We start from the raw sequence: 22470 nt of genomic DNA, 5'->3' as shown, positions 1-22470 counted from the left end.
AACTCAATCCTATAGTCAAGTGGGATGGATTAGGCAGCCTTGTGATTTTCTGTTAAAAACAGTCCAATCTGGCTGAACTCTGCACTACAAAATAACACTGAAATCTATTCTTAAAGAAATTGGTCAGCACTAAAATCAGCGGCAACTTTCAGAAATGTAAACTGAGCACAGTCGGTCTGCTCCACGGAGGTTAAAAGTGCAAATTTAACAGTCTGCAGGGAATGTGCCTTTGATACTCAAAATTATGGGTGGAGTATCCCTCAAAGACAAACGTGGCTGAATTCCAACTTACCCTTATTTTTACTCGAGCTGCCTCCACCCCGCCTGGCTGCCCTGCGATGGACACCTGTTCATAATAAAAAGTAAATGATGTAAATCAGTCATCCAGTTCCCCCGCACTCCAAGATAAATACAAGACTAAGGTACTTTGCATACGGTTTCATGTAATTGTGACATCTTTGCAGGCAATGTTTTGAACCGTGTCATGAATCTGCTCGACTCAATGATGCAATTCACTGTGAATGTAAAAACAACCGTGCAAATTTAACCAAGTAATTTTTAAGCATAACCACCAAAAAGAGAGGCCAGATTAACTAAATTTAAAGACTAATGAAAAGGGTGATAAATGATCTCATTAGCTTTTTCTGTTCTGATCCTCGTTCCTCACTCTAAAGACGATTCAGCAGCGCTATCCATGAAAGACCTTAAGCACGGTACACAGCTACAGTGCCAAAACAAATATAAAGTTTAAGTGTTGCTGTCAAAAGAAAAAATTAAATCAACACAAAGCAGGTCACTCTAATTCACCTCTGCTACATGAAGAAAATCTTCAAATATACACTTGCACTGTAGATTTTAACATAAAAAAGCTTTGCTTAAGTGTGATTCAACAATATCCTGAAGCTCATCAGCTTTACTGAGAATCAAAAGTAGCCCCTTCATTGAGTTTTACAGTAATGTACCATGTGCTCATCAATAAAACTGTACTGTCAATATGCCTGCCCTCTCAAAGGCTCTGATGCAGACTGAAAGCTTTTGATACTGGAGAACAGACACAGCTTAAAGGGCCTAAAAGGAGAGTGTTGCTGCTTATCAGCCCATACTTGCATCATCAGACTGGAGGGGATTGAGCAATGCACAAAATACAGAGTTCTGAGGGGAGTAGCTTAACCATCTACATCTGGAATAAGTGCAAACTGTTTTATGCAAAGCCCACAGAGAAACCGTAAGAGTAAGGTGAGTAGACCTTTGAAAATAAAGAACTTGTCAGTTCTTTCATACACAGGTGTAGAGCAGATATCTAATGCTTGGACCTCTCCTCAACTCCTCTTACTATACTTTAATGGTAATTACAGCAGGATCCTAGTGCTATTCTAGTGAGGCCAGCCAAAACATACTAGCTTCCTCTGAGCTGGCCAATCAAAACACCCGAGTGAACCAACTCTCTGCAACCTGTCCAGACTGAGACCCCGTGACAGCTAGTAAATGGATTGGAGGGCTGCATACACAGATCAAAGAGTTATTTAGAACCTGAAACCTAAGAAAATCTGTTTTTAAGGGATGATGGTAGGAAACACTCTGGGCAGCAGAATGCAAAGCAGTGATCCAAGACATTAAAGAAAAGGTTCAAACCTGGTTGCTTTTCTCTGCCTGGTTGTTCCTGTTAGAGTCTGGGAAATGGATGTGACACCCCGTCTCCTCCATCACCCTCTTGATGTTGTTGCCTCCTTTGCCAATAACGTGTGAATGCTCTGTGTGGGAAACATCCATCTTCAGAGTCACCCTGTTACTCTAATGAGAAGAAAGAGTGATAGTGGTTGAGAAGATGACTGATAACCCTTGAAAAATATCAGTGAGGTGAGAAAAGTACAGAACATTGTACATAAACTAAAGGAAAAAAGCAAAACAAAACTGCATTTACAGCTTTGAACTAATGAAGATATTTCTAGTAAATACACCCATCCGGCCCATGGGTAAAGCAACCATCTGGTACATACTGTGGAGTTTATAGTCTCCCCGAGCTACAACTGTGTGTTCAACAAAAAACAAACAAGCTAATAGACCTCTCGCTTTTTTGGTGATGTTTTAATTTCTTTTAGTTGTATTTATAGATTGCCAATTACCAGCAATATTCGAGGCATTTTAAGACACTGTAAAGTAAATACCTTACAATATTAAACAACAAAGAGGTCCAAGATTCCCTGATTCCCCTGCTATTTCTCTGATTGTAAATCCTGGTTCACTGAAAGGCCTGTTGAACATGTGTCCCCCTTTACGCCATCTAAACAGTCACAAAGTCATTACTTTTACAATTTTCCACTCTTTAAAAAACACACTCACATGCTGCACTCATTTAGAACAGAATCAAAGCAACAAAATATGCTGTTTATTAAAAAAAATGAATAAAGCAAATAAAAATTCTGAAATAATTCTGTGTATTCCAGGGGGGGGGGGGAAAAAAGGCCTTTTCGTGACAAAACCATATAAAATGCTATAAACAATGCCAGTTGGGTGCAGCTCTTCCGTGTGGGTTGCTGTACAAAGTGCACAAGCGACCTCTTGCCCCTAGGGTGTGCTAGAGCCCAGTCACCCAACTATGTGAATTCTTTTGCTGTCATGGCAACGGAGCCTGCATGCACACACTGCAAAACTGAGAAACTCAAGACTTGAGTGTTGGGATTGATTAGTGGAAAGTTGATTGCTGTCAGTGGGAGAGTTCAGGTGAAATAAACCTGAGTGAAAAACACCTTCAGCAGGAAACAGAAGACTGAGAGCTGCCCGTTTACACACAAAGGACGTTTTTTAATCACTGTGATGAAGGTGTTTTCTTTACCTTTGTATCGAGGACAGACATTATTCGGTCTTTGGCTTCCCTTACATTCTCCCTCTTCCCGCACACCTTGATGTGTGGATCTGGCAAGGAAAGAAGAGACGGGCAGACGTTAAAAACGAGGCGGACGGCATGTGTTTAACGTCTGTAGAAGTATGCTATGTGCGTGCGTGACTTGGTGCTGACAATGAGCAGAGGCAGAATGCGACAAGTTCAATCCAAATATGACACAAAAAGTCTCCACTTGTCAACAAATTACAGTGCGTCAGACAAAAGCTGTGTGACAGTAATTACTGCTTTTATATCTGCCGAGTCTCATTTTTATTGGCAAGCAAATGCCATGTGGTGATTGGGGAAGAGGAGCACCTCTGGAATTACATTCAGGCAATCTCAAAAAACTGTGAGCTGTTAAAAACAAAAAAAAAAACAAATCTTGAGCTGCAATTTTGCCTAAATAGAAGACAGACACCCTCACCTTCTCTTTTCTGAACCTCATTCTGTCAACCTCCTTCAGCTTCTTTCTCAAATACTGCTAAAGATCACTGACTGTATTCTGGTGTTTATTAGCAGTCACTCCAAGACCCAGTAGTGTTTACCCAAATGCAAACTAGTGATAAACGCACCACTTTGAAGCATTTAAAATTTCTGAGTAAATACACTCAGCAACCACAAAAGGATCGCGCAAGAAATATCCAAGCAGTGAATAAACTGTGCCTCCTCAGCTTCTCAGCACAAACACTGCATAGCTAAACTTTTCACAGCTAATGGTTTTGTCTGCGCAGCATTGGGTAAGAATACATCTGGCACTGCTGCATGCAGGACCCCTGGAGAATGCAAACGCAAAAACACAAATATGTGCGTGTGTGTTCACGTGCACACATTCATGTACTACACGTCCACGGTCCATCGCCCACGTGTTAACTGTACCGAGCAGCAGGAAGTCCACAAAGCCCCCTTCCAGGAACACTCCTAACCATGCACACACAAACACAGGATCACAGATGTACAGCGTAGTCCTCAGACAGGACTTGTTGAAGCAGATTTATTGTTACAAAGTCACCGGGACCTTAGAGAAACTCGTACTAGTGTGTTTAGTCTTCCAAGGAGCTTAGGAGTGAAAAGTCCTGCATGGGTCAGATATGAGAAGCATAGAAAAGAAAACAGTCAGGGTAGTTTCTTTTTTGTATTTACAAAGGAAGCAAATGTTATTAGTTTGATATGCATCAACAAACAAGCACAGATCTTGTTGAGAGCGCCAAAAGGGTCGGACAACCTCAAGACTCCAAAAGATGCTGTATCACAGGAGGGAGGAACAACAGCTCACAGATTGTTTGCGGGTTAAGAACTCACAAAAAAAAAAAGCTGAAGTCAGACAGGAAAACAAAACAGAGAAAAAAAAAAAAAAAAAAAAACAAGCACAAAGAGTGGTCAGAGATCTATCACAGCCTCAGCACTGTTCCAGGGAATTTTCCCATCATTCTGCTGTCGTGAACAACAGAAATCACTCAACTTCCTCCTGTAACCGTTAGAGGGAGTATGGCCCTTTCAGTGTCCCCACTCCAACCTGCACAGCACATCTGGCAAACATTAGCCAGCCTAAATGAGTGCCGCAGTCGTGATGCAGAACACCCCCGCATTTTTGAAGTGGTGTGTGCTCTGTGCTTTTTCTCCACCCCCCCCATTTTGTATTTGATGAATGATTGTTGAAAATATATATATAAAAAAAACAAAACACCTTAAGTCCTAATTTGGCACGCACAACACCTATGAAAACAAACAAAAACAAGAGTAGACCTGTAGCTGCGAAAGGTGAATGTTTTCAGTCACACAGATTTTTATTGTTCCACTTGACAGAGAAGAAACCTTTTGACCCAGAGCTCTGGCCTGGCAAAGCTGAAGCATTTTTCCAGCGAAGGACTGCATTAGAAAATACCACACAAATGAAGAGAATTAAAATCCTGTTGACTTAGCGTTCCTCATTCAAAACATCTGCGGAAACAGTGAAACACAACTGGCAACTGGAAGTAGCTTTAAAACAATTATCCGTAATGGAAAAAAAAACACAAAAAAATGATACTTTCTGAGACGCCAATAAACCAACACTGACCACTCCGGTGTCCTTAAATTGCTACACGTACGTGTCTTGTGCATGAGCGATATGGCTCCTCATTATGATAAACTGCAGGCTAGGTGCTGATGACGGCTTGTCCCAGAGGCTACCAACTTGCCTTATCGCACCTATGCAGGCGGTAGAGATGGCTAGTTGCAGGTGATGAATGAAACAGCAGAGCTGGCATTTTGATGAAGTGCGGCTCGCCATACGCAGAGGTTACAAAACATACAGATCCCCTCACATCTGCTGCTATCCCACCGAGTGTAATCAATTCCAGACTGCACATGAAAATTCCAGGGAAACAAGGAAAGCTAATGCTATTAAAGAGTGTGATTTTAGATAAAAATAACGGAACATAATCTGCTCCGTCATCTTCTGTCAAGAGCAGAGCAGGTGAGTTTTGTGTTGGACTAATTTTGTGTTCAATAAAAGGTGGATAAAATCTGTGTTTCTTCGTTTCCTGAAGTTTACAGAATGGCTGATGTGGTAAGTGAAATGAACTCTATTTTGCTGTGTTGTCCCTTCCTCTTCCCTCAATTCCAGGATCCAGGTGGTTAAAGCAGATGGGCAGTTTCAACCCCCCCCCCAAAAAATGCATAAGATAACCAAGTGATTATATAACACTCTTACCCTCTGCTGCTTTCGGTTTACGCAACACCGGGGGAAAATCTAACATCATGCGTCAAAAACGTACATTTTTTTTGTACACATCATCATTCCCAGGTGCCGTCAAAGGCAGGTTTTCTGAATGAACTAATACTTGGGGTGAATGGATAGTTGTGTGCGAATGAACTGCGTAGAACCTACAGCTGATTAAACAGCCAGAGGAAAAAGTGTTTAATATTCTGATGTGTTTGCATCAACTTTTTATCCATAAAGAATGAGTGAGGAAGTTACATAATGTCACTGGATTGCACATCTGGCTTGAAGATGCGCATTGTTTTCCTCAGGAGAACTGCTAAAGTGGGCATCGCTACACCAACTCCTCACCCTCCCCTCTCCTCAATCCTGGCCTCACTCCCTCCCGGAAGAGCCTTAAATAACCGTGATAATGTTTTATTGGTAACAGAGCACTGGAACAACTTGGGCAATAAATGCGTGGGCAACCAACTCCCACCCCTCCACCTCCGCAGCAAAAATCTGAAAAAAATTCCTCCATGAAGATGAGGTTACTGCCTTGCGAGGGACAGAAAACATGCAATGCTTTCATCTTTTCAATTAAATTTTTAATAACCAATGCTAGTGCAATCTTGAAATACTCCCCTTTTTGTCCATCCGACCCCACCGAGTTTGCAAAGAACATTTTTCTGGTTACAACAAACTGACTCATAACCATTAACCTTTTTTTATTAGTTTTTTCAGATGGAAAACCAAAACAAAGTTAACATATAGAGCTCGTCATATCCATACATCCTATAGGCTCAACATTAAGCCCCCCAAAAGTAAGTTACACACAAGCAACAGTATAGGAAGAGTTTGGTATAAAAAGCGGGGAAACCTCACCTTTTTTTGACTTTGCTCCAATTTTCAGTTTAGAAGGCCAGGCAATCTGCGTTTGGGTCTCATCCATGATCTGAAACAGAATGAAGGAGAGCTGGCATTAGATTTTCACAGATATCAGTACTGGTTGTGTATTAGCAGACAAAAAAACCTACTAAATTAGAACTTTGAGACTTCTGTCTTGGCAGTAATTACAATAGTTTTACAGCAACATACTGAACTAAACTTCTAAGTTTGTAAATGTGTTTTTCAGATTTATTTCTAATTATACTATTATATAGATCACTGTGAGACACTATGTGGATTTTTGGAGATTTTAATTAGATCAGCTGTATTAGCAAGCACTAATTTGGGTGACTTTGAAAACACGAGGAGTTGTGACTGCGTTCAATTAAAAACTGCTCAGATTCTGATCAACACCCACACCCACACACACACACACACACACACACACAGGATTAAACTTATAGGTCACTTAGCTTTGCAATGCATAACATGCCTAGCAATCCTTTGGTCATGGCATTCAAATGAATGCTACTTTGACATGCACCTAGCAGACAAATAGACAAAGCAGGCTAATGCATCCTACGACTCCATAGAAACTCCTTAGGAACATGCCAATAAAGCATAAAAATCCTCTGCTAATGTTGTGGTGGCAGACAGCACTAGGATACCCTCAAAAGTCCCTGATTATATCCATGCATCAATGGATGAAGGCTGTTTTGGCAGCAAGCGTGGAAAATAGGCAATATCAATGTATGATGATCGATATATATCTATCTATCTATCTATCTATATCTATCTATATATCTCTATCTATCTATCTATCTATCTATCTATCTATCACTGGACAAGGGGGGACAGCAGGTAGCAAAAGAAAGTACAATGAGCTGTCAAGAGGCTGCCAGCATTCACTCCTATTTTTTTTCTCCACCAGGAGGAAGTTACCTTGCTTGGCCTCCTGCCTACAAATCTATAACGGCTGCCTTTTGAACTGCCAGTCGTGAGAAGTACTTGATATTAATGGAGGGGGAAAAAAAGAAAAAAAAAGAAAGAAAATCAGATGTGTCTCCTAATGGCTTTGTCCTCAATGTGCTCCATCCTTGTTTTCAGAAATGTCCTGTGGTCTTATGTTTGTTTTAATACTTTCCAGGGGTTTGTGTTTTCGGGATGGAGAAGATATGAAATTCCCTTTTTCAGCTACGTGATCAAGCACCAGAGGCCCGCTTCAACACATTACATGAGCAGGGGCTGCCACTTAATATTCCTTAGTGGTCCAGTGCATTAAGCCATAAGCCACATATTGTAATTCAAATGGGAGAAAGGGTGCATTAAGATCCATCAGTGCTCCCTAGTCAAATTAGATGTTAGGCTTATTAGTACTGCTACAACTATTCACAGCTTTCATTGTCCCCTCAAAGATTATTAAATTATATCTGCCAGTTCTTTTTTTTTTTTTTAAAAAGACAAAAGTACAGCTTGTATTGCTAACTGAGGCACAAATCAGAAAGGGAAGCTCATAAACTCCTGTCTGCTTTTCTACATGTTGAAGGGTTTTTCTTGAAATCATCAACAACATAGTTTGACAGCTTATCCACAGCCAGTCACACACACCTGTAAAACAGAGCCAGCTTCCACAGGCCTGATGTGCGTTTCACTTTACGCTACAGCTGAGCTGTATATTCTAAGCTGATGAGGGTTGACGGCCCCTTTCAGGCCTCACTGATTTCCTACACCTTCACACATAAAAATGTAAAAACCTAGTACCCTGAAGTCAGAATTTTAACTTTTATTAAGCAATGGCATCTATGGGTTTATTTTATAGGCTCCTTTTAAAGGTAAGTAAATTTCCTCTCACAAGTGTCTGCATTCCTCCAGAAAAACAAAACAAACTCAATAAAAACTTACTGATGTATTGTTATATTCTTCCCTCCCTCTTAAACTCTTGACCCAAGTTGCATATCTTTTTAGAATTATCATCATCTAAGGGTAAAAAAATTAAGCTTTCAGTCCTCCTTGTGATTTATCCGTCTCGTGGTTCTGCGATTACTTGCAGTGTCTACTGAGTGAAATGTACATGTTGTGCAATGAAAATAAAGGCAAATTCTTCTCAGATAATCTTGCTCAACTATTTCTGTAAGGAATTTATTCTGGTATCATTAAAGGGACTAAGCTGGAAACAGATCCGGCCTTTAGCGTGCTGCTAATGATCACCCATTACTGTCTTACTGGAGACCTCCCCATTCCTCTTTGATGCAGGATTTTTTACAAGTGCTGCAACAACATTATCCATGTATTCACTCAAAATGGTTTTACACAGATTGTAAGTCAAGCCTGAAACTAAAATCTGACAAGTTTTATGTTAGTGAGTTTCAAACTAGCCTCGGGCACAAGCAGCTAATCTACAACATGACACCCACCCACTGACGTCTGGTATATGTGAGAAAGGACAATAAATCACAAACACCCCTGTAGCTGAATGCAAACTTTTCTTCGCAGTCTGAATCACATGCTCACACCAGCTGGATGCATCACAAGCAGCATTAAAGGACATTCTGTTCCCGGCGATAAAGACAAATTCTCCCTTAACTTTTTCCTTTAATTTTAAAAGTTTTTTTTGTAACTTCTGCTCTTACAAATCACTCTCCTGTGGCAATGACACGCATGTCTGGATTTGTCATGAAGGCCTTTAATTTAAAAGCACATATGAAAGAAACATAAGACTGCAGCAAGCTCCCAGAGGTAACAGAAACTGCAGTGGCAATGGTGGAACTAAAGCCAGATGACTGATAGCGAGTAAAATGACACTGTAAATGGAAATGTACTTTTCACTCTCTTAAAGCTACACAGAAACTACAATGGAGCACAGAAAATAAGCAAAGTAGAAGGCTTACGATTTAAAAAAAACAAAAGACATTATGGCTTATACCCTAACTTTTTCTGTAAAAAGGGCTTTGTTCAGAGAAAACTGTTTCCTGTCCAGCGTTGCTGTTCTTGGCAGGGTCCTGCAGATGGGACTGATTTCTGGCAGACCACACACCATTTTAAAGGGTGGATGGTGTTTATTTATGAAGGGGCTAGCAAATGCCTCTCAAATGGGTGAAGATATTTGCACAAATTTAAGTAACCTATATATTTACCATTCCAGCCACTCTATTCTGCCACCCTAGCCTTTCTGAAATCAATACAAAAATGACTGTGGCTCCAACAACATTTCATGGCACGACCTTGACATGATCAGCTCTTAGTGGTTTGCAGCTGTGCGTGCAGATGTGTGCGTAACATAACACAGGATATCATTAAGTAAATGTCCTCAAAGATGGCACATCCATTTAAAACACGTGACTGCGTTAGTATGTATTGCACAGCAGCAGTCGACAGTGTAGAGGCATGTTTCCTGGATCTCGCTGCAATGGTGCAGCTGTTGATTCAGCTGGAATATGTGCGATTGTGTGTGTGTTTGCGGGGATGACAGAGGGTTTCTGGGGGGAGGTGTCAGAGTTACGAGACTGAGAAAACAGCAGAGCTCGAAGATGACAGCACTGACTGAACCGTTCCCGTGAGGCTCAACAGTCATAGCTGAGTTCATGTTAACAGAGTGCTAAGTTGCAGCACCGTAACTCCTCTGGGCAACACATACACACGCAGACACACACACACTTTAATGGATGACGCATGATAATTCAAACTGCTTGACTGAACACAAACATTTGTTTATGTATGTTTTGATGCCACTCATACTGACCTAGTTATTTCAACGTCTCACAGACGTATGCCAACCAAATATTTCACCCTGACAGTCTTAATTTTTCAGGTTTTTTCCTTGTCAGCGCAGCGGAATACAAAATGCGTCAGTGTAAATGAAATGAATTACATCTGGCATCAGATGTAGAGAACACTGGCACTTAAATATCCTGCTTGGCATTATTTAGAGAACCACAACCTCTGGGATGGAGACAGAAGCAGGACTGGGGAGGAACTGGATAGAGGTTCAAAAGGCTTCTCTTGACTCAAATCCACTCAAAGCTCTTCTGTGGTGCGTGGCGTTATCGTCTTTTGTTGCCCCACGACTAAACCTCTACACACCTCTCCATAGAGCTTAGAGTGATGCAACACTTCCAACAGTTTACAGCGTAAAAGTTTTTACTGCATAACAATATGATAAACTGTTCACTGACGCACGCTTTCTGTTAAACAATCAAGTATATTATTTGGAGAGAAATCCCCTGCTTACACCAGAATGATAACAAGGAAACATTAATGGATTAATAGAGTGCAAAGACCTAATAACATTGGAACAACAGCAGGGAAGAGGCAGAAAGAGACGTGCGAGAGGGGAAAAACATGAGTGAGTGATGCCAAAAACAGGCTGAAAAGAGAAAAGGGACATAGCTGGTAAGATTCCCTCACAGGAGCTGCAGGGAACTTCACATGGCTAACTTCACAGCTGGCGCACCCTCCTGTTGTCCAACATTGTCTGCCATCTTCTCTACTATTTTACTGACAACATGAAGAGGGTGGACTGTTTTGGACTCTATGACAAAAAGTTGCTCTGAGCTCAAAGGAAGTCCAGCAGACAGTGAGTAAGAGGGTTTGATCAACTGCAGCAGGCAGGCTTGGGAAGAAAGTGCGGGGGTGGATCATTTTGTGCTGCTCTTGCCAGAGACTGAACTCTAAAAATCTCAACTGCTGAGGCAACTACAAAATCTAATTCCCAACACCCAAAGTGTAAGAATGTGTGCGTCAAAAATGACTATATGCTTTCTTATGTGTGAGAGAGACTTTCTTCGTATGTGCCTTATTAGTCCCACTGAGTGTGTGTGGTTCATGGGTGTGTTGGAAGGGCAGGAAGCGGTCCAACTAAGAGTTTCCATTTTCATCAACTTCAAGGTATTTCACACACCTCATCCATTTTCTTTCAACAATCCACAGTTACACCGTGTGTTTATTTTCCCAACTCAAATTGGGCATGTATGGTGATCACGCTATCAGAGGGGAAACTATACAGAGCTGTCCAAATGGAAATTCTACAATAAAAACATGACTTTAGCACTTTACTGCTTCTTACCAGACTGCCAACTCAAACAGCTGCATACTAATTTTTAATTGTCAATTTAACCTCTAGTAACCACTGTTTCTTTGAACAAGCTGTGACAATATTCAAGTCAAGGACTTTTAAAGTCATGGCTGGCAAAGTCAATACACCACCAGGCGTATTTTGCCAGACCTGCTTTGAGGTAGACATCTAGACTGCATATCCTAAACACTGCCGTTCTATCCAAGCCAAAAGAAGTGAAGGAAGAACTAGAGTGCATTATATCGAGAGTCCTTGTTAAAATTCCGACGAGGGAAATCTTAAGGCGCCTGGTTTGCATTACTTGGTTTTTGAAAACTGCTTCAGGGACAGTTAAATTGCCTCCTTCTTTGACATTTAACTCTGATTCCTAACCTCCAAAACCAAATACGGAAAATAGACAAAGGAGGAATGCTAAAGCAGACCGCTGTCCATCATTTATTTCATTACAGCCCATTAACATAGTATAGAGGGAGATTTAATATAATGAGGAAGCTGAGTTTTAAACAAAAATCAATCCACTTGAGATAAATTAAGGAAACCACAATATACTTCAATATACACTTTGAATTTTCATGTCAGATCTTACAATTTGGGTCAACTGTTGTCAGTGTGATTAGACTGTATGCAATGACCAATCTCGATTACGTTTGAGACAGTTTCTTTTATATACCGACTCAAATGCTGCACAAATCGACATACCACTCCATTAATCATAGTTATGTACAGCATTTGGTGTTTTTTTTTTTTTTTTAACAACAGCTGACTATAACACACAGTAATGATACAATGTGTTGCAGAAGCCTCGTTATTCATTTCATGCAATGTGTCTAATAACTGAGAAGTGCAACCTCTGTATCTGCAGATGATGCTTCAGGTGTTAACTTTGCAAAGTACGTTTTAATACAGTCAGAGTCTCGGTTAATTTTTTTTTTCTTTCCAACTTGCTTACATAAAACGTCATTGTGTAATTTAATGCTTGAACTTATACAGGTCTACTCAGTCTTGCACTTCAAGTTGCTAAAATACCCCTTTGGAAAAGTTGCATTCACTTCAAAGCCAAAGGCACCACTCTGCCAAGACCTTAGGGACATCAGATCTCTACATGCAAGACTGTTGATCTGCTGCTTTTAGAACTGAAGCACAGACGGAAAAGACATAACCCAACATTTTTTTTTTTTAGAAAAATAAAAAGCTATAAATGCTTTGTCGCAATGACTCTTGTTTTAGGGTCTGATGACAGACAATTTTTACTCCCAAAACATGAGTTGAAACATAGCTCTGCCCGACACAATGTTGTGATCTTAGTCAGCATCTGCACAGTCTTTTCTCTTGTGACATATGCATGCAGACAGGTTGTGGAAAATCTATAAATTTAAGCCGTAAGCTGAAGTTTTAGTATTGTGAATTGTTGATCAATAGAATTTTGTTTTATTTTAATTACTTTTAATATCATTTTACATAATTCTTAATATGAGGGGGACAAAGAGTAAATCAATCAGCTTTAAAGTCAATATTGGGTATGATCGCCTTTGGTTTAGGTAAGCTTTCTAATAATTTATGCAAAGAGTCTTAACAAAAAGTTTTCTGGGCTTATTAAAGGACGTTCAAAGCTCTTTTTTGGATGTTGGCTGCCTTCCCCCCCCAATCGCTATCAGGATAATCCTACACTGCTTCTGTAATGTTCTAAGATAACGTGGTATGTAGCAGCTTTATCACCATTTCTCTTCCTTTTTGACAACCACCCATTTGTTGAGACATTTCTGATAGGGCTTCAACAAATATTAGATTTATCTACTGAAGGTCCACATGCATCCATCAGGTCCTGTATCATGTATCATTGTCCTTCACTTGTCCAGTTCCCTCATCTTTAATTAACAATACAGTGCAGAGATATGCCAAGTTTGTGGATGATTGCTTGTTGGGAATCACCTTATCTTTAGCATTTTTCATAAATTCAGCTGAAGAAGTGGGAACAATTTACATGTTTTTGTGAGAGGCTGCTAGTAACAAAATGCCCGAAGATGCAATTTAAAATTGGTTCTTTGCTAAGTTGCTCGTTATATGTTAGTGTCCCCAGTCTTTGTTGTGGTCTTTCATTTTTTTGGAAGCAAACACATGTGTCCCTCACGTTTTTCTGTGTCATTCCAATAGTTTGGGCAATCTCCCTCCAGGAATTAGCTGACATCTGTGAGTCCTTATATTGAGGCTATGATTATTACTCTCTCACTGATAATCAAAAACTGCAGGACAAAAAGCAGCAGTGACAATAATTGTGGGCTGTGTCAACGCCCAATCTAGTTAATTTTCCAGGGAGTTTACAGTTGCATCATAGGTTATGGTGTAGAGTTTCCTACGGGTTTGTGGTTAGAATGTAGCCACTGTGTAGATTTAACATCCATATAGCCATTCTCTTCTGCTTATCCTTGTCAGGGTCGCTGTAGCCTATCCCAGCTACCATAGGTCGAGAGCTGGGTACACTCTGGACAGATCACTGTTAGATACCTAACCCAACTAACTGCATGTCTTTGGACTGTGGGAGAAAGCTGGGGTACCCGGAGAGAACGGGGAGACCAGAGAATCATAAATCCCCTGTAAAGCCTGAATAAAAGAAGATTCCACTATAAATTCTCAGGTTCAAATACTGGACTGAAAATGAGTGAAAAAGCAGCCAACGTCAAAAAAAAAAGAAAAAAAAGGTTAAGGCCTTCAGAAAGCCAAGACCAGACTCCCTAAAACCACCGCAAAGGTGACCTCGTCCTGAAACAACAGCAGCAAAGGCAATGTCATTTCTTGAAGATGTTATGCTGCTAAAATTAGATAAATTAGTTGAAAATTAAGTAAGATCTGACTGTAAAAAGATTTAAGAGATTTTGTTGGTTTTATAAATGATTTAGATAATTTCATTAAATATCACAAAGCCGCTAGAGGCAAGTGTTGGTGTGATTTGTTGATGCGTGAACACATTATCAACAGTTAACAGTGAAAGTTTAACATCTCATCCACAACTGCCTCTAATCACCGGTCCTGCAGCCTGTCGTCCAGCATCCTCACTGCTTCGCCTCAGTCTGTAGATATTCACCTCCGCAGCTCCAAAACTTTTCTGCTCTTGATTTCACTCTTTATTTGCGCAATTTGTTCCCCACACTCTGGACTCTCTGCAGTTCCCCTGCTGCTCTATAAAGCCAACAACTCACCCGGTTCTCCACACGTTCGGTCACACACTCCGTGCTCTGAGTGGCTCTGCTTCAGCTCAAACTCCCATACATGACACGTTTGGCCCTGCAGTAACTACTACTCTGCACTACAGCAGGCATCATATCAAAAAGTGTATAAATAGTAAATGTTGCTAGGCAACCTGGCATGTACAATATTGTTTTACATTAATTTCTATTGGGTCTAAATTACCTCCTCATTTGTTCTAGGTATAAACGGTTATGTTTATTTATTTATTATTTTTTCATTTTTATTTCACACATCCTAAAATTCACTATTTGCTATATTTTAACCAATTTCGATATTTTCTTTAAATGCCACGGAGTGAAAATGACCCCCTTCGTGGTTCTACTGCTAACAGAGTGCAAGAAAGTCTGAAATTAGGGGTGGCTCAAAACTTTTGCACCATACTGTATCTCAGTAACTCAACCAACTCAGTCTACTTTGATTAGTCTTTTGTTAATTTTTCATGGTGATCAAGTTTGCATTGCCAAGCCCTTGTCAGGATACGTTCCAGAAATAAAACCAGGAGAAAGTCACATTACTGAATAGTCAGAAATGGTTTCACTTGAGAGTTTGCAATTAATAAACAATTGTACTGGTATGAAAGAGCATCAATTAATAAAGAACTGAGCTATACAGCCACAGTGTCATACTTGACTGTTCCCCAAGTACCAGTACGAGAATGTGAGCAAGTTGTCACCCATTCAGAAATATTTAAACTCACTGAGCCAAATCCTCGTTTCATTGAATGTAGTGAAGCTTGAGGACATTTCATTAAATTGCTCACACAGAAAAGTCAGTGATGCACTGCTTGGCCGGATTAGGGTTTCTAAACTTTAGATAAGCTGGTATATTATGGTACATTATGTAACTGAGAAAGCCCCCCCCCCCCACCCAGTGTTGTGTCAGCTGTGTTATAGTATCAGAGCCCTGGAGTGGTTTAACGTCAGTGTAGTTCCATTGTTTTTATTTGTTTACATTTGTAATTAGGACTGACTGAAGGAGCACCTGAGCATCTGCTCCATTACCAATGAGTGAAGTGCTGCTCAGTGGGCTTGAAAACAACCCAGAGACAAAGCACACATTATCCAAGTGCAGACTACACACTCACCTTCTGAAAGAAATCCTCCCCACCGTTGACTCTCCCCTCAGAGGCAGCTAGAGTGAGACAGAGGAAAGAGAAATATAAATTCATCAAAACCACACAGTCACTCAGTTTTTAAATGTACAATCCAGCCTAACACAGCCAAATCACACACAGATTATCCAGTCCTCAAAATGTTACCGTATCTGCACTCAGTAAAGTGTTTATGGTGGATCTCCATTTCTTTGCATATTGCGTTTGGCATGCATAGCGATACTGCTGATTTGCAAGAATGGTATAAAAATGTTCCAAGCAATTTTCTATAATCCTAGAGATTGGACACAGCTTCCGTGTAACAAATTGATGGATACAGTGAAAATATTTGGGCATTTTACAGTAGCCATTAATGGAGCATTTCATACCACACTTGGATTGACTGATGTTGGTTTTGCACTTCTTAAAATAACATTCACACTTACGACTTTTGTCTGTTAGCATACTGTAAATGCCTGGCCTTGGAAATGGTACATGACAACTTTAAAATTCCCAAACATTGGGTGTAAACAGACTAAGGACTTAGAGAAGCAGTGGTGTTTGACTTAAAGTAAATTTCCAAGCAGGTGAAAATGCCAAGAAACTCCCTTAGCTGATACAGTAAGCAGGAGAGAAGCACAGAGCCAACCACCAGAGCAAGTCAGGCCTGAAGTCTCTCCAGCACATCTGCAAGTCCTCCAAGCTGTGGCAAGTTCTGTTAATGCAAAATACATATCTCCTATCCAAGGAGAATTCTCATGTTCCTGTCATTTGGGAATACAGGGAGAGTTTAATGATGCATTTCGGTCAACGTTCTCAAGATGGATCTGCTGCAGTCTGTGTAAATCTGGGTCAGAAACATCTGCAGCGGTAGAGTTGCCGTGACTTACAGTTCAGTCAAAAACGCTGACCTCGGTGCAATGACGACAAAAGTGTCCGAAACATTTCAACATTTATTTCTGAATGGACAGCTGAAGTATAATGTATTCAAAAAGTGACTTTGCAGTTTTGAACATTAGAACCAAATTGAATAACTAAAAAAAATGTATGGTAAACTTATCGCACAGTAAATATCGCTGTCTGGACTGTTGGGCTTTAGAAAACCATAATGGTAATCATTTATGATGAGTTATAATGAATCAAGAACGTAACTGCAACTAAATGGAGCTCTAAACCTATTACGTCAAAAAAGAAAAGCAAGCAACCATATGGTGAATGCCCTCTGAGCCCCGTTGAGTTTTATGTAAAATTTCCTCAAACCTATAAAAGCTGGCCCATTAAAAAAAACAAAAGAAAAAAGCCCATTACAGATTGTACACGGTGCAAACAGTATTATATGATGATAATCCCACTGTGAAATTAGGGTGTGGAAAGGATTGTTGAAGCTTTCCTATCCACACCACATTTTAAAAGACAGATAATTAAAATTCACTAAGCACTGCATCCTTTTCACCACCCCAATACACTGATAACATGAATATTAGCTCATCATTGCATCCAAAAGCACAAAAAAGTGGATTAGAAACTTGTGAGTCTGAATCTGGAGAGTCTGATTTAAGCGAGCTTATGTCCACGACCATTCTTCCTGCTTTGGAAACCGATCGGAAAAAAATTCCATCTGTTAACACTCTTATGCAACAACAACATTAACAACTGTCACGAAAGGGAAAATAAACATCTTGTTGAATCAATGCTGGATGTCTCTTCAGCTGCGTTAAGAGCCTCTGATAGCGGATGCTCATAATGACAGCGTCAGCATTCTGCTGTGCTTAATCTGATAACAGACGAGACTAATAAGGGTGAACAGGATGGCGGGGGGCTGTGACGAGCTGTAAACACTGGTATGGACTAAAAGCTGTTTTGCATTGATGTAATTTCTCTTGTAATTTGTATTAATTTTGGGAATGCAAATATTTTACAAATCAGTATTTGATTCTTTAGATAAGGTATTTGTCAGGTAAAACACACAAAATACTTGGCCGCTGCTTGCCAAATGCAAAATTGTTTTTGCTTTACTTTATCTCACATCATATACTTTATTTTCGTGACTGTCATGCATCCTAGGCGGGAATTTTAAGACGGGCACTGTGGTGGTATAGTGATTAGCATCGTTCCTCACACAAAGAAAGTCCTGGGTTTAAATCCTGCCAGCCAGTTGCTGTTTTTTCCTTGTGTGGTTAGCTCTCAAAGGCATGCATGGGTTAGGATAATTGGCAATTCTAAATTGAGATGTAAATGGTTGGTGTTTTTCCCTCTCTGTGTTATCCTTGCGATAAACCAGTGACCTACCCAGGGTATACCCCATAGGATTTCTCCCCCCATGACAAACAACTGATAAAGCATAAAATGTCATGAGTGTCAATTTGAGCTACAGTTACAACTATGCGGCTACCAAATACAAAACAACGTGTTCCGTATTCACAGAACTCCCAGCATATTTAGTTTATCTCAGTGAATGTAGGTTTAAGTGTTTTCATCCAGTATTTGCTTTAGTATAGAACTGCTCCGACTTGAAAGCTCAGTTTTGTAGGTGGTCTGAAGTTCCAAGATTATGAAAGACCCCGCTACCGTGTCACTTCCTGTAAGAACTAAGACAAACCAAAAGGAAAACAGCAGCGTCGGTTTTCCCCCATGTCTACTGAAAAATAAAAGCAACACACTGTCTATCAGAGTAGACCAGCTGTTCTTTTATCATCTCATCTCCTCTTATCTTGCCTATATGTGACAAAATAGTGACACAAGTACAGGTTAAGCCAACCAAAAGGTAACTTACAATATTATTCTACTTGGTAATAATTTTCTATGTTGGAATCTGTGTTGTAACCCAACTGTAGTCAAGGAGATGATGTGATTATATTTGGCTCCATATAGCCAAATAAGGTGGTAAAGTTGCACAAAATGCTTGAAGAAGCAGGAAAACATCAAATACCTATCCACTCACTGATTTTAAACAAGTCAAACTCTTGGTCAGCTGTATGACATTTTCACATACATTTTCACATATTCAAATAAGACAATGCATTTTTAAATGAATGAACCAAATGGGGAAAAAAAAATGTGAAGAAGTTGCCGTGGTGCCTTGAAGCCACTGTTATGAATTAGCAGTACACAAACTAAACTGAAGTGAGGAAAATTACATTTATTTCACTGATAACTCGCAAAAGCAAAGACTCCAACTCCATCTTTGGCATAAATGAGGAGCTAAATGGAATTTGGTATGGGACAAGATTGAAAACACGAGCCATGTGCAAAAAGCAAAACATCCTGTTGCCATATGTGTAAACTGGCCGTGGGAGAATCCAAGGCAGAGACAGACTGTTTGATGAGTTCCAGTGTATATAATTTTTTATAACTTGTTTGAGAAAAAGAAAAAAAAAAAAAAAGTAATTATAGCAGCTTTGGAGGTGGGATTCGGGAAAAGGGTGCCTTGGGTCTTGAGAGCTCTTTGCAAATGTAAAGCAAATTAGATCCCAGGATCTGCAGGTAACGTCTTGATCATGCTCAATCATCCAGGTAAGCAAATCCCCAAAAGTTGGTTCTATTATTCTGTTAATCTGGACGTATTGTTTTCCAGTGAGAGCTGACTGCAGGTTTTCCCAATCTTACAAACAGTACATTTGCATAATGACAGAAACTAGCAACACTGAAGGAACGATGGGCTGGGAGATCATTAATATGCAAATTCTCATGACCATTGATCAACAACTCAAATCAAAGCTGAAAAAGATCACCACGAGTTTTAAAACGAGTGTGCGGTACCACCAGCAGTGTCTGATCTAATGACCTTAAAGCCCGAGAAGATGAATGTGGTTTCAACAGGTCAGATAAATATTGAGGAGCTTGACCATGTAGGGCCCTAAAGGTTAGAACTAAAATTTTAAAATGAAACCTAAAATTTACAGGTAACCAGTGAAGGGAGGCCAAGATTGGAGTGATATGCGATCTTCTCTTGGTGCCTGTTAAGAGACGTGCTGCAGCATTCTGCACAGTCTGAAGACTATTTAAGGTTGATTTGTTAAAACAAGTAAAAAGGCCATTACAGTAGTCTAAACGAGAAGAAATAAAAGCATGAATAATCATCTCAAGTTCAAGCTTTGATACCATTAGTCTGAGTTTAGAAATATTCCGTAAATGATAAAAACAGTTTGTTTGTGTGTTTGTGTGTCTACAAACCGATAGCACAACTTTGACCTGAATGGGATGTGTAACAGGAAAAAAGAATTTGCTGTCCAAAAGTCCAAAAAGAACAATAAAGCAAATTTATTTTTGGTCGGCGACCACAAAAGCAAAAGCCACAGCTTTTTGGAGTGATGGGCTCTACACAGAAGAATCAAAGGATTGCTTGGCTACAATAACATTATACGTGTTTTTCTTGTTTTGCCTTAAGGCACAGTAGACCTACATAGATTTTTATGTTTTTATCTTTTATGTTAAGGAAAAAGAGCTAATGTGTAATTAAATGTGCCATATAAATAAAAAGGCAACAGCCATATGTTTGGTGAACATCAAAGAAGTCTTTTCATACTAGCTGTGAAGCACGGAAGCCTAAATGTTATGGTTTAGGTTGTCTTGCAGCCTCGTAGATAGAGGGCTGAGTCAACTTTGAATTCATATAAAACATTACTTGAAGAAAAATGTGAAGACATCTGTTTGAAGCCGAACATGCAGCGGAAATATCAATGGGGTAATAATCCTTAGCTCAGGAGTAAATCCACCAAGGATGTGCTTAAAAAAGAAGAAGAAACACAGGGTGGCCTAGTTAAAGAATCCCAGTGAAGTATTGTTTTTTGGAAGAACATTACATGCATCAATGTTTTTGTTGTTATCTTTAGGTACTGCGTCAAAGATGGTCAAAAGGAATGTACTTTTTTTTTTTTTTAATCAATCACTGCTGATTAGAATAAAATACCAGCCTCATCAAAAAAAAAAAAAAAAAAAAAAAAATTGCTCACATGAACATTAAGTTAAGTGACTGAAAGGCTGCCTCTCTACTGCCCTATGAAAGACCGGGATTATTTTCTCTGTTTTAATGCAGTGAATGGAATTTGCACTCATTATTGTTGAGTTTGAGACTTAAAATTCAGAAAACCAATAAATTCACCCTCTCAGCTTCAAAACAATCATGTGATGATTTGCCAATAATATAAAATTAGAAGGGAAAATAATGACCAGAGAGATCCTTTGGATTTAGCTTTGCCCTGTTTTTCAAAGAACTGACAGGCCTTTCACCACACACACACACACACACACACACACACACACACAGACACACACAAAACAAAACTGCAGAACTCATGCCTCTGTACTTAGATAACCAAGAAGCCTGTTATTTTCACCAACAGAGAAAACCAATTTAAATTATCAGCTTTCCTTTGGACAAATTAAATGAATATTTGCATGAGAGCTGAAAAACAGAATATATCCAGATTTTAAAATACATTTTACCAGTATATACAATTCCAGTTTTGTTCCTACCCAGGTTACACAAGGACAATGCAATGCTCCTCCTTCCCAGCAATGTGTACTGTAAAGCCATCACAGCTGAAAAATGAGCCAAAGGCCCTGAGCACAGTTCACATTTTGCAATGGATTATGTCCTCTGATGTATTTTTGAAAATATGGTACAAATAATGTGACACTAACTTAAAGCAACAAACTCGATTGTATTAATTTGAGAAAATAGACATAATAGTTGTAGTTAATCAGATCCACACTCTCCAACGCTTTCTGTATAATTATTTAATATAACTAATCACTGTCATTGCACCAACAAAAAAAAAAACTATACAGGCCTAATAGCGGGCAGATGGAGTAAGGTCTGGTATCCATTATTTTGTGGAAAGAGAAACTTTCTGGGAGATTCCGCTGTTTTGACGTTGAAGGAATGTAAACAGTGTTGATTTCTACAGTTCTGGCTTCATTCCACACACAACAATCAAGCAAACAATAGAGACATAGGGCTCAATAAATCAAATAAAAATATATTTTTGACGTTAATATTTTCACCCTTGGACAGTTTCAGTTTTATGCTACACTGGTTTAACGGAAAATCTGAGACATGAGCTCAAGTTCTTTTTTTGTGTTTTTTGTTAAAGCCAAGTCACAACTCTCCCAATAACTAGAGTACAAAAATTTCATGGCAAGGATTAAAGTAATTATCCATTTAGGCTGAATGTGTCAAAATCAATTATTTAATACCAACTAAATAAAGCAGGAGTTTGTACACCTGGGGCTCGCTATCTAAACAATTTGTATGGATAAAAACTATTTGTTTACATTTTCCCCCGACACATAAACTAAATGTGACATAAGCATGTGCGGACTGCATGTGTTCTTTGAACCACGTGTACACATTTTCTTAAGAATGTCAAGCTTGATAAGATGCAGATGAAAAATTAGCTGAGACATATTATAAGAGTCTTCTTATTATGCCCAGGCTTTTGTTTGTATGTTGATAGGTGGTTGCTAGGCAACTTGATCTCATATTATATGCATACTTTAGGTTTTGTGGAAATACATTGCAAATTACTAATGTGAAATTTAAATCATACAGTGCTTTTATAAGATGATGTTGGTGCAAAAACAGTGCTACCGCCACTACTATTCTTTAATGTGGT

General features: G+C 39.4%; 1 protein-coding gene across 1 annotated transcript in view; it reads right to left on the bottom strand.

Moving 5' to 3' along the window:
* Window positions 1-22470, bottom strand: part of bicc1a (BicC family RNA binding protein 1a) — a 56974-nt gene that overhangs the window by 25198 nt on the left and 9306 nt on the right. The window contains exons 2-6 of the mRNA XM_085296517.1: window positions 15848-15894; window positions 6447-6516; window positions 2834-2913; window positions 1633-1791; window positions 293-346 (exon numbers count right to left, since the gene is read on the bottom strand). Of these exons, the coding sequence (XP_085152643.1) occupies window positions 293-346; window positions 1633-1791; window positions 2834-2913; window positions 6447-6516; window positions 15848-15894 (410 nt within the window). The remainder of the gene's footprint in view (window positions 1-292; window positions 347-1632; window positions 1792-2833; window positions 2914-6446; window positions 6517-15847; window positions 15895-22470) is intronic.

This window comes from Mchenga conophoros, linkage group LG13 (assembly GCF_057382185.1).
Source record: "Mchenga conophoros isolate Kocher_MC1m ecotype Shallow Benthic linkage group LG13, M_conophoros_male_GT1.1, whole genome shotgun sequence".
Taxonomy (NCBI): Eukaryota; Metazoa; Chordata; class Actinopteri; order Cichliformes; family Cichlidae; genus Mchenga; species Mchenga conophoros.
The sequence above is the reverse complement of the archived record's forward strand: the minus strand, read 5'-3'. Positions and strand labels throughout refer to the sequence as shown.